The sequence below is a fragment of the Cenococcum geophilum genome (assembly GCF_001692895.1).
Source record: "Cenococcum geophilum 1.58 unplaced genomic scaffold K441scaffold_15, whole genome shotgun sequence".
In the NCBI taxonomy this organism is placed as follows: Eukaryota; Fungi; Ascomycota; class Dothideomycetes; order Gloniales; family Gloniaceae; genus Cenococcum; species Cenococcum geophilum.
In genome coordinates, this window is record NW_027137573.1 from 1,892,704 (window position 1) to 1,905,057 (window position 12,354).

The 12,354-nt window shown below is 49.4% G+C and overlaps 3 protein-coding genes across 3 annotated transcripts; 1 reads left to right on the top strand and 2 right to left on the bottom strand.

Annotated features, from left to right (window-relative positions):
* Positions 1-3,302: 3,302 nt before the first annotated feature.
* K441DRAFT_422410 (heat shock protein DnaJ) lies at positions 3,303-3,521 on the bottom strand (the record flags this gene model as incomplete). Its single annotated transcript, XM_067641554.1, has 1 exon — positions 3,303-3,521. A coding segment is annotated over one exon (219 nt), but the record flags the coding sequence as incomplete, so codon positions are not given.
* A 2,448-nt stretch (positions 3,522-5,969) lies between these two features.
* Positions 5,970-7,161, bottom strand: K441DRAFT_508481 (Metallo-dependent phosphatase; the record flags this gene model as incomplete). The annotated part of the gene is made up of 3 exons (XM_067642070.1): positions 5,970-6,188; positions 6,267-6,931; positions 6,984-7,161. Coding segments are annotated over 3 exons (1,062 nt in total), but the record flags the coding sequence as incomplete, so codon positions are not given.
* A 203-nt stretch (positions 7,162-7,364) lies between these two features.
* On the top strand, positions 7,365-11,941 carry K441DRAFT_608632 (uncharacterized protein). The gene is made up of 9 exons (XM_067645478.1): positions 7,365-8,049; positions 8,103-8,126; positions 8,190-8,382; positions 8,442-9,043; positions 9,128-9,464; positions 9,515-9,620; positions 9,675-9,932; positions 9,987-10,408; positions 10,469-11,941. The coding sequence occupies exons 1-9, from the start codon at positions 7,777-7,779 to the stop codon at positions 11,749-11,751; spliced, it is 3,498 nt and encodes a 1,165-aa protein (XP_067505499.1). The 5' UTR covers positions 7,365-7,776; the 3' UTR covers positions 11,752-11,941.
* Positions 11,942-12,354: the final 413 nt, after the last annotated feature.

Sequence of the window (12,354 nt, forward strand, 5' to 3'; positions counted from 1 at the left end):
CTTTAGCAATTAATGATTTGTGAAGTTCAGTCACCAAAAGCCTCATTGTAATTGTGTTCCTTACCTCGGCTGCAGTGTTTATGGATTCTTTGTGGAACTCTTCATCATTAGACAAGGACATTTGATACCCTCCAGTCTAGCTAATACATGCTCTACCTAGAGCTCCACAGTTTGTACGTCTTACTGTGTAGCTAACAGTTTACCACTCCGCTGATAGGTGACTTCTCGACCGATTCCAATCTAAGAAGCTCAAGCATAAGTATAGTGTTTTATTTTTCGAAGTTCGTCATAGCCTTGGAATCACGTAGTTGTGAATGTAGTGCCTCTATACATTTAATCTACTGCATATCTTGCCGCATGCTGCCCACTGTACCAATACGCCCAGCCATAGATACCGTGAGCATCAAGATATCTCATCAAACATATATGTAATTCGAGAGCACCCATCGATTTCGAAACCCAAACGCCAGTATCCTTTAGCGGCTACTAAATTTTGACTAGCCACAGAAGCATTTTCCGCTAATGGATATAAAGCTCAGTTGCGGGTTTCTCTTCTCAACTTAAACCCTTAAAAACTCAACGAGATTAAAAACATGCTTAAAGAAACGGAACTGTAAAAGGAAGGAAATGAGCAAAAAAAAACTTACATGTCCCCTCCACCCCCGCTAGTAAATTTTCACCAAATGAACCCATCATCTCCAGCAGCCAACAATCAAAAGCGCAGCCTCACACAACCGCCTCCCATCTTTCATGTATCACACATCACCAATCTCGGCCAAATCACGCATTCTTTCGGATAAATAGTCGTTATCATTCCGTATCACAGTCATGAAGCGAAGACATATGCACAGCGTCCGCGACAACCGTCCTCGCCACCCCCCGGCACCGTCCAACCGCACCATGCGCGTGCAAGCACAAAGAAGAGAAGAAGGAAAGAGCAGCAGCGCAAGCCAGAGCAAAAAAGCAACTTGTCCGCCTTCCCGCCCATCCTCCAACTCCTCGTCCGCAGATCATGATCACGAAGAGGAAAGAACGCGCAAAAATAGGGAGATGGAGAGGTAGAGAGAGAGAGAGAGAGAGAGTTATGCAGTAGCCAGAAGTGAGTGAGACATGATACACTGGCGGGAAAGCGAGAGTCAGCCGCCAGGCGTGCAAACGCGAGAGAGACTGTTATGACAAGAAAGAAAATTGTACAATAATCACTGTCTTTATCGATGACAGCTTCCGTTTCCGGTATGTTTGGTTTGTAGTAATCCATCATGCTTGAAGATAAGCAGAAGAGAAAAACCCAGTAGAACGCCTGTGCCCCCAATTACGCCACTCCATTTAGTGAAAGAGTTGTTAAAAGTGAAAAACTCCCACCCATATCCACATTCCGTGAACCTAGCCGTCCATGCCCTTCCCATCCTAATACAGTCCGGCCCATGCCCACCTACCCCAATCCATCAGTTAAGTAGTAAACTCCGTTTAAACCTTCCCATGACTCTTCCATTCTCCAATTCACATCAACGGGGATGCATCCAGCATCCCTTTCAAAAAACTTTGATGGGCTAATAAGCAAAAGTCTCGCCTCTTCTAAGCGTTGGTTTTGCGTAGTCCCTCTCCCTCTCCGGGATAACTCTCTCACGGCCACGGCTACTCCAGCTAATATCTTCAGGGCCAATCTTCCTTTGCCAGTTGATTTGGTCAGGGTTGTAACTCGTTGGCTGTCGTGAACGCTCGCGCCGGAGGAAATCCGATCCGACTTCGCCGTACAGTTCCCGCGACCGACCCCGCTCCTTCGTATCCAGACTAGGCCGACGCTCGGGACTCACGTTCATTGTCGCGGAACGGCTGATTGTGGGACGTACGGTTGTATAGCGCGCTCCAGAAGTAGGCGCTGGTACGGTTCGAGCGGTTGAGAGCGGGTGACGATCGTGGTCCCGAATCGGGGATGGCGAGCGAGTTCTGCGATGGGTGCCAGGTTCATGGAGAACGGTGCGGTGGCCGTTCGCGATACGGATATCTTCTGCTGAACGACCGCCCACGCCGCCTTGGGGCCCTGAGCCATAATGATAAGTCTTTGTGGTAGTCGGTTGAGCAGGCTGAGCTGATTGAAACATAGTCTCTGGAGTGCCAGGACTCGAGTAACCAGAGTCGTTAGGTAAGACAGTTTCTGAAGCGCGAAGGGTAGAGGGCCGCACGGGTGTTGCTTCCTTTCTTCGTGTAGTTGTAGGCGACGCTGTTTGAGCTATCGGCGCAGTCTCTGCACGGCGGAAGCCAGGCGTTGGAGATGTCTCGGTGCGGCGATGATCGTACTTGGCTTCCATAGTGTGAGCGCGCTGGGGGGTTGTTCGTGGCACCTTAATCTCAGCTGGAGAGGAAGCTGAGTGCTTGAAAGATGGTATCCTCCTTTCACTATCCCATTCCACAATTTCGGGACTCGAGTATTTCCTTTCCCTATGGCTATCCCGACCCGATGAACCAGGTCGTGGTTCTCGGTCCTTTGGACGAGCAGAGGATCGTCTAACTGGTTCCGGGCGTTCTCGTCGAGAACGGTCGTAATAATCTCGAGGATCTCGAGATGAGTTTGTGCGGCTGGCTTGCGGCCGAGGGTCTGCATCAGCTAAGGCTCTAGCACGTTCGATGTAGCTCTTGACGCCGCTTTGCTGTTCGTCCAGCTTCCGCTGCCGTTCATCGACGTACTGCTCATGATCGCGGTCGTCGCTATGGCGTGCATGCCTTCCAGCTACTTCCTCGACTTGTCGTCGTATTTCCTCGGTTTGTCGTCGTGCATCATCAGCCCGTCGTCGGGCGTCTGCTGCTTGCCTCCGCACCTCATCCTCAGCAGCATATCGCTCTTCCCGGAGCTTCGCCTCTTCCCTCTTCCTATAGCCAGCCTCATAGCGGGCTTTTTCGTCGGCAGAGTCTTCCTCTGCGACAAAAGCATATTTGCCTTGACGATCTCTCCGCTCGTCCTTTTCCCTTGTCTTCTTCTGCTCAGACCTTGATCTGTCGCTAGTTCTTGATGTGACCTTGACAGGCTCTTTCTCCGTACGCGCGGTGCGTGGCGAACTTCGCTTTGAGTAGGCCTCGTAAGCCTCATATTTCCTCGACGACGACCTATCCTCGTAGTATTTGTCATCGTCATATGACTTGTTTGGTCGGCGATCTTCGTATCGTGGGGGTCCACGAGTAGCAAAAGTCGCCCCTGACGGTGCGGCGGTGCGAATATCGTAGCCTGCGGTTCGAATTTCCACACGAGGACCACTTCCGCCCCTCTCTAGCTTCTCTCTCCGCAACTCGGCTAATCTAACCTCCGCATCGTAGGTTGCGCGTTTATCTGCGTCGCCGATGATCTCGTAAGCAGTCTGAATCTTGTGGAATTCCTCCTGCTTTTGCTTCTTGAGAGACTCCTCGGGGACTTTGTCAGGATGACACTTGAGGGCCAGTTTTCGGTATGTCGACTTTATGGTTGCTTCATCCGCATTTCTGGAGACTCCTAACGCAGCATATGGGTCCGGTGGTAACAAAGAGGCCATTATTGTGACGAAGGAGTGACGGCGGGGGCTGAGTAAAGCTAGAGTAGGAGTTAAAGTTGGTTGAAGGAGTGAGGGATCCGAGGATTAAAGCTGGGAAGCAACACATGCGATGCAGAGAGGCGATGGTTTTCAATGAATGATGGTGCCAGATATAGTGGCGATAGTTGTACAACAAGATCTAGACTTAGAAGGTGTCAATGAAATGCGACGACTGGCGTCGGTGTGCAAGTGTATAAGTGTGGAGAGAGTGAGGCCGAGGTCTTGGCCGTGGGGAGATCGGCCGTCGGTGGTTAAGCCAGCGCTGAGTAAGGGTGGGAAGTTGAGATGCAGCGGAGAAGCCGGAAGGAGAAATGGAATGCGAGAGAAAGCGTGAGCAAACGTGAGCAAATGTAAGCGTGGCTCGTGGCGAACTCTTCTCTTTCTCTTGAGTAAACGCAAGCAAGAGCCCGTCAAGAGCGGGGAGGCAATGTTGGGCTTTGTTTTGGTGGTCTCTTGATCGGCCTGGCGGTCTTTTGCGAGCTTTGTCGTTGGCGATCTGGCGGTGTAATCAAAGCGGGCGGTACGTCACTGCAGGTTCGGCCGTTTCAGCGCTTGTCAGGAACAAAAGCAGGCCGACGTCCAGCGTTGGGGGAAAGGGGAGGGGGGAGGAGGGGCGGGTTAAAGGGAGATGTTCGCAGTTAATTATCCAAAATGCAGAAAAGGCTTCCAGCATACCCCGTTTCGTCTTGTAAGGCTGCTGCGCGCTCTGCTGTCGTTCTGTGCAAAGGCAGCTGATGGCGCAGGAGGCTGTTAAAGATAGTCCTTATCCAAGCAAGGCTGGGCGTGAGATGATGAACAACAGCCTGCAGCGCTCTACCTTAGCATTCCTCGATGGAGAGCAGGCCTCGTCACAGACGGCACCATTGGTCTTGCTCCCCTCCAAGCGGCCGATGCAAGCTCTCGCGCTCTTCGCGCACCAGCTGGGCACATGAGCCCAGCTGCTTTGGTGTTGACCCTACTGGCTGAGACGCAACTGGGTAGCCTCCGATGGCGACGTTCCCAGCGCGACGAGCCCGTGGCTTCGAGCCAGCCAGTGCTAAAAAGGCCTCTGCCTGTGCTACCCACGCCTAAGCCACGCTCCACAAATCGCGAGACCGCTGTGGGCCGACCTTGCAGCAAATCCCAGCAAATCCCAACAAGCGGTGCGAAACCACTCACCAATCACTGCCCGCGAGCCTTTCAGGTCGGCGGCTTGAGGCCTCCTGCAGCGTCTTCCAGACAGAATCCAGAAGACTCGGGGTAATCGCTTCTCTACATTATTATCCATCAAGAAACTCCCCATCCCTCGCCATCAGACGGGCTCCGCGGGACTTCGAATATGGAATACAAGTATGAGTGATCAAGCATCTTATGAAATCAAGGGAGGCGCCATGAAAATCCCCGAACACCAGAGGTCGCTTCTCGAAGCCTCTCCCTACGGGAAACAATAAGATTTCTAACGCAACAAGAGATACCACCTAGGCCGCTATAAGGCCGAAACGAAACACGCCGACATAGGTCTGCTCGTCACATCCCATCACGAAAGCCATGCTCGTAGCCAGGAAGTGCCGAAACTCCTAAAAGCCCAGACACAGGTCTGTGGGATTGCCTGTGGATTGGGTCGCTATGGTGTGACTTTCGGACTGCCATACAGGCCAGCGCTTACATGGCAGCCGACGTCTTCTGGCCCATCATATCCCAAGGCTTTCGCAAGGCGATACATTGGACCTATAATGGCCATGGCAGCCGACGTCTTCTGGCCCATCATATCCCAAGGCTTTCGCAAGGCGATACATTGGACCTATAATGGCCATGGCAGCCGACGTCTTCTGGCCCATCATATCCCAAGGCTTTCGCAAGGCGATACATTGGACCTATAATGGCGAGAGATCCTTTGCGCATAGAATAATGGGAGCTCTACGTGTTAATTCTCCAAGACTGCCTCGTCCAACGAGAAGAGGGCTCCTGATCGCCCTGCGATATTGCTTCAATTGGGCACTGAGGCAGCTCCCTAGGCACCCACTTGCACCCATTCGTTCCGTCCCGTCCCTAGCTGCAAACGGTCAATGGCGATAAGGGATCAAGGTTTGAATCGAAGGCGGGGACGTGACAAAGGCGGGGCATCACGAGCAAGGGCTGTTGCCAATCAATGCCCGAGACCACCTCAGCCGTAAACACTCTAACTGCTTGCGTGTACCCAGGGACCCGACGCCTTCCACTGCGCAACACCACGCTGTTTGCGTGAGAGGGCTTGGTTGCCCCAGATAATTCGAGGAAACACTTTGTTGAGCTTGAACCATCGAGAACCGCTTTTACGGTGATTTCCGAGCATACCGGAAACGTTGTGAGATCATCCAGCACCAGCAGAATTGTTACTCTGTGCGGAACCACTCTCTATGTACTCCTGCATCATTAAGCGTTTGTCGTGTCCACCCATACTAGTAGATCAATATCGACTACAATAGGCTTATTGAATCGCTTGGGACCTCCCCAGCTACTAGCCATAATAGCAGCGTTGATCACGCAAGTCTCCTTCCTTCCCGCTCTTCCCTCGAACGCCCCCTCCTTAGGCGTACCTGAGACGGCACAGTCGTCCTCAATGAGCGACCCCCCTAGATTCTCAGTTAAGCCTTGCTGCACTGCCTTCTCCTCCTTCGTCCCCCCACTGAGGCGTCCCCGGATGTATTCCGAGCGGAAGGTTGACTTGGGCACACTAGGCTGAGGGACCTGAGGGACCTGAGGCTGGCCCCCACCCTCGGAGAATGGCCACCGTGATGCGAGGCTTGAGGCGTCGTGACGTGTCGAAGCGCCGTCATTGTCTAACGAATTCCCACCTTTCGAGGTCAAGTCTACCAGTGATTGTTTGCTATTGCCCGCCCCAGGATCCGTCCAGGCCTCCGTTCCTACCTCAATATATCTGCATTGAGGGCCATCGAGATTCCATCGTACTCGCTCCGCCCCGCGCCCTTCGTGTATGTGCCCGCAAACCGCCAATCGCGGACGAACGCGCCATAGCGCTCTTCGAAGGGCCTCACATCCCGTCGAATGTCCCCTACCAGTTGCATCACGATGGTTCTTGGGGGGCGTATGAGTGATAACAACGTCCGTGTCTAAAGGGATATCATCCCAGAGCCTAACGCTCTCCGCTTCACTATATTGAAATGCCCATGTCCATAAGACAGGTGAATACGGGCTCCCAAACACACTGAACTGGGTATGAGGACCTGTCGGTGACTGTAGCCGGATAGTGGTAGCCTCGTGCCTCAGGTAGGTGATGGACGAGGACTCGGTGAAGAGTCTCTGGCATGCCTCAGGATCTTGGCGGTGTTGATTGTGGAAGAGGGGCCCATGTTTCTCGTAGAATTGGCTATCGAGAGTTACATCGTGGTTTCCTGTGGAGGTATTGTGTTAGATAGTTCTTATCTATTGAGTTGACAAGATTACCCGCAATAACAATCTTCACTTCAAAATCTGCTTTCTCCAGCCAGGCAACGGTCTTTCGCAGTTCGCTGATACTCCCCTGGTTAGACAAGTCACCAGCATGAATCAACACATCTCCTCGGGGCAGCTTAGGTGTCTGATTATGAGTATCAGATATGCAAACGAAACGCGTTTTCCGCATTACCGAGCTCATATCGAGCCATTATTAGTCATAAGAGAGAAATGCATAAATTCTAGATTAACAGGTGACTGTTCAACGCCATTCGAATCTCGCGAGTGATGCGGGTTTAATTAGTAAGCATGAGGAGAGTCCCAAACCCAACCACAGAAGATCCGCGTTTTTATGTTCAGGGTAAGAACCTAAACAATCCCCAGAAATAATCAGGATATCCTTTTACTTTGTGTGAGGTGGTCCATTCAGTTATTGCCAAGCTAAAAGCATTCTACACCCCAAGGACCTTCACGATGAGATATACAGAGAAGCTTCTATGGCTCTCTCAAGCAAGTGAACCCCATAGGGATTCTATTGCGATCGCTTTTAGGGGACATTAAGGAGGTTGAATGTACCCTCGGGGGCATAAATTGAATGACTGGTTGAGTGGCTAGCCACAAACTGCGCCTCGACATCCAGCCAATCACTCTCATCGTATTTTCAGCCTCAGGCTTCGCTGCCTCTTCTTGAACAGCCCACTGCTAGCATGCTCTAAACTCACCTGTCGCCGACACAGTACCGCGGTCACGACTTCGACATATACTTTTATACGATTTCAGGTTACATTTCACTGCCGAAAACGCCATGTCAGCCTCATCTTCCGTTCAAGAGGCGTTTGACTTTGCGAGAAGGGATTTTCTACAAAGCCTTGCGGATCCGCATGACTACGATTTCTCGCAATATAATTCCATTGAGCAAGTGTATGATGCGACGGAGAAGATCCAGAAGGAGCAAGAGAAATCAGGAACATTGCGGAACCTGAATAAAATACAACCGTACCTCGAGTGTATGAGACAATACGTACAAACTATTGACACTTTCGTGCAAGTGAAGCCAGAAATTCTAGCGATTATTTGGGTATGTAGCATAGCAAGTATCTTTGTTGGTCCATTACTAATGATCATTCGAAGGGTCCTATCAAACTTCTGCTGCAAGTGAGTCTTTGGAGCACTTGGATTATACATAGCTCCATATCACTCTACTGACAGCCAATCCAGATCTCCAGTACCTTTGTGCGAAGTTATGATAAAATTGTAAATGCTATGGCTCAGATAGGGGATGCTCTCCCTCGATTTCAAATATATGCAGACCTGTTCAGCTCAAATAGCAGGGTTCAGAGGGTCCTTTGTATTTTCTACAAGGATATCTTAGACTTCCACGCCACCGCCCTGAACTTCTTCAAGAAGAAAAGTAGATCTGACCTGTACTTTTTAAAGCAGTTATTCCGGCGTGACTAACCTTGAGCCCAGAATGGAGAATATTGTTTGAGTCTCTCTGGCCAAGATATGCATCTAAGATCACCTTGATCCTACGGAACATAGGAAATCATGTCACTCTTATGGACAGCGAAGTCACTCTGGCGAACATAATCGAGGCTGATGCAGCGCGTACAAAAGCGTATGAGGAGTACGAACGGAACGAGGAGGCTCGTCAAACCCAACAATTTGAGTCCATGAGACTCTTATTATCCCCGCATCTGTACGATGATGAGCTTGAGAGATTGCGAGGAAAATATTGCGCAAAGTCTGGTGAATGGTTGGAGAACGAGGACCGGTTCAGGAAGTGGCTCGATCCTATTAATCACTCCACTAATTTGTTCTGGCTTATTGGTATCCCTGGAGCGGGCAAAACTGTCCTATCTTCTACCATCGTAGACCGCGCAGAAAAACTCTCCAGAAATACTCTGTTCGCGTTCCTCAGTTTCCAGAACAGAGAACGCATAACTACCCTCAAAGTTCTACAAACCTTCATTTTCCAGCTCCTATATGAGCACAAGGATTTGCAGCCAATGCTATACCACGCAAATCCTCGAAAAATATCTAGCTCACAAGCGTTCGCCCAAAGCTTACTAGTGGACCTACTGCAGTGTATTGGCAGCACCAAACCGGAACAGAGTAGAGCGGCAGTGCTTATCGACCCGAATGACTCGAGCCAGTCTTCGTCGGTAAACCCCATTGAACCAGTCTATGTGATTTTGGATGGCGTTGACGAAATTAAAGAATACGAGAGAGGGGCCCTTATACAATCACTTCTGGAAATATTGGAGAATTGCGAGAACATGAAACTACTCATCAGTAGTAGGGCAGAAGTCGATATCTCTAAAATTATGGGACAACGCACTGAACCTATCCGCATCGATCACAAGAACAGTCAAGATATTGATTCATATGTCAGAGCAAGAGTGAACACATGGCTGTCCGGGCTTGGGTTTGATTCTGCGACATCCAACGAGATTCGTGACTTAATGAAACCAATCACAGGAAATTCCAAGGGTGAGTAGAGTGGTAATTTAGCTCTTCTCACGTCTGACCTACAACGGCAGGGATGTTTCTATATTGCAAGCTAGTACTAGACAATCTGGCTTCTCAAATATACCTTGAGGATATTCAAAAAGAAGTCAACAACCTACCCGAAGGCCTAGACGAAGCGTTTGTTTCTTCCCGTTACTTACTATCAAAGTTCATGCTAATTCTCTGGCGCAGATATGATCGCATCGTAGGTCGGCTCGCCAAGCAGCTTAGACCTAGGGAGCTTCTTGAAGCCCGAAAGATACTAGAATGGATTGGTTGCTCCCTAGTTCCAATTAGAAGAAACGAGCTTGAACTTGCGCTCAGAATCGAACCTAGAGCTAAAACATTCGCCTACAAGCAAAAATTAATTCGCGATATTGTTCATTTGTGTGGGCCAATAATAGAGAACCAAGGTGATGTGTTCCAGTTCGTACATTTCACCGCTAAGGAGTGAGCCTGCTGACACCTCCTGTGATACCGAAGTAGCAGAGCTAATACTCCCAGATACCTTTTCGGCAGGCAAAGCAACTTTTTCTTGAAAGAATGGGAAGCACATCGAAGCATAGCTTCAGTATGCATGTGCTATCTCACATTCGATTGTTTTGATACAAGCTTCCCAGAAGAAGCCATCCTCGCATCTATTTTATCTGGGGACTATGTATTGCAGGCATATGCGGAATCAACTTGGCTCGAACATATTAAAATATGTGCCCGGGCGAGGGATAAGCCCCCTACATTTAAAGGGCTTTGCGAAGAAATCAGCGCCTTTGTGGAAGCACGGAGCAACTTAGACTTTGAGGAGCCTTCCGATAAGGAAACTTCTCCGTCATTCTTCCAAGCATTTAAGGACTGGCCAGAAATGCACCAAAGACTTTCAGCGGGAAACTATTTCATAGCTAAACGAAGGAAGCTGAGTGCTAGTGATGGTCGGTCATCATCCCGTTGTAAACCCTTTAAAAGAGCATCACTAACCAAAAAATATACAGGTGATGATTGGAAGAATCAAGACCCTTTAACGATTTCGACATCCTCGCTGCAGATCTACCGACTCTTCGAATCATTACTCTGTCCATCCAGGCAGCATAGATCCGGTTGTCGCTGCTCTACCCTGGGCATCCACTACGGAACGCGACTGTACAAATGCGACAGGCTAGGATGTAAATTCTACCGAATTGGGTTTGAGACGTACGCTGAAAGAAGGTCTCATCTATTGGCTCATGACCGCCCATTCAAATGTATCATCAGAGCCTGTGATTTCGCAGAGATTGGATTCACCTCCGAGCCTGCCCTGACACGGCATATGTCGGATTGCCATAAGCATGAGCCCAGGTCGTCAGCAAATGACTCGTATTCTATTGACTTGGACATCAAAGGCTTCAAAATAGATTTAATTGCTGACGCAATAGAAGCTGGCGAGGTCGATTGTGTTCGCGATCTTCTTCAACAAGTCCCTTCTAACTCGTTGCCACCTTTGATCTCCAAGGCAGGAGGAGGGTCCGTCGAGATTATGGAACTCCTTCTAGAACGAATCTCTACAACATACAGCATCTTGCCTGAACCCGTAATAAACTCCTTGGTACGGTCCTTGACGATTGCCGTGGAAGCTAACAATGTGGAATTGGTCAAGGTTCTTTTGGACTATCGAAATGAGAGCGCTGGCTTTGGAGCCTTCGCTTGTGCCATTGAAATTAAATCACCTCCAATGATACGTCTTTTACTTTCGGCAGACCCATCTCTCAGCTCTTACAGTCATATGCTTGTAAGATTGTTTAAAGAGGGAAGCCCAAACGACGAACCAGTTATAATCGAGTGTCTTCAAGCATCATTTGAGCTGGGTGCGCGCATTCCGGTACAGTATGTCCTCGAGATCGCTGTAAAACGGGATAGCTCGATCGGAATTGCAGAATTTCTACTAGAGAATGGAGCAACTGTTGATGCAATATCGGGAGGCAAGGGATATACAGCACTCCATTTGGCTGCTAGAAATACCACGGCAACTGCAGCTGAAATGGTCAGGTTTCTCCTCCGGCAAGGAGCAGATCCAAATGTAAAAAGGAGCGGGAAGCTTCCAGGAGAACTTCTAGGAGCTAAAAATATCTCTAAATGGTTGGGGCTTACTTGGGATGAACTAGTGGAATCTACGCGCGCCGAGAGACTTGCGCAGTCCCAGCAGGAGTTATCTCATAAATCAGACTCCCGGGGAGAAATTGCGCCACGGCGTGACGCCAAGGACCTAGTGCCACGCTTGTGGACTCCTGTAAACTCCTAAGCCAATCAAACCACTATACCCTAGTCCTGTAAAGTCCTGCGAAGTCCTAAACTAATTATATTATACTAAGAGGCATTTCTCCCTAAGAGTCTAAGAGCTTATAGGCGCCCAGTGTGTCCAAGAGTCAGCGACGCTGTCAGCTTCGCTGCCAAGAGGCTGCTAATGTAAGCAGTCAGCTATAAGACTGCAGCTAGCTGACAGCTCGCTGTCTTGGCGGTAAGATTTGGTGGTAAGTTAAAGCTTTTGGTAGAAGTTAAGGGTATTTGGATGATCTGGTTGGTTAATTATACGCCAAGCAATGGGAAACCCGTGGGAATCTCTCGTTTAGCCATAGTAAATAAAGCATTTTCCCCAATATCTCTATTGCGCGCCGAAACCCATGCTAAAGCTTACCATTTTATTACCTATACAAAATGCAACGTATATTACATTTCACGCGTTAACCAGGCAGTAGAGCTTCTTTATCTGCTTCCTCCTCTACTTCTTCCTTATTTAATTTACGATCTACGCGTTATTTAACTCCTTTAGCACCGCGTAAGATTCGTGGATTAACTGCTTCCTCCCCCCTTCTAATTGACGATGATACCGAATCGGGTGATTAAG

Bases quoted from the DNA above. Each gene is read 5' to 3' on its own strand.
- K441DRAFT_608632 (XM_067645478.1), top strand. From the start codon at position 7,777: ATGTCAGCCTCATCTTCCGTTCAAGAGGCGTTTGACTTTGCGAGAAGG. The intron at 8,127-8,189 runs GTGAGTCTTTGG...CAGCCAATCCAG, and splicing joins CTATCAAACTTCTGCTGCAA to ATCTCCAGTACCTTTGTGCG. The intron at 8,383-8,441 runs GTAGATCTGACC...CCTTGAGCCCAG, and splicing joins GAACTTCTTCAAGAAGAAAA to AATGGAGAATATTGTTTGAG.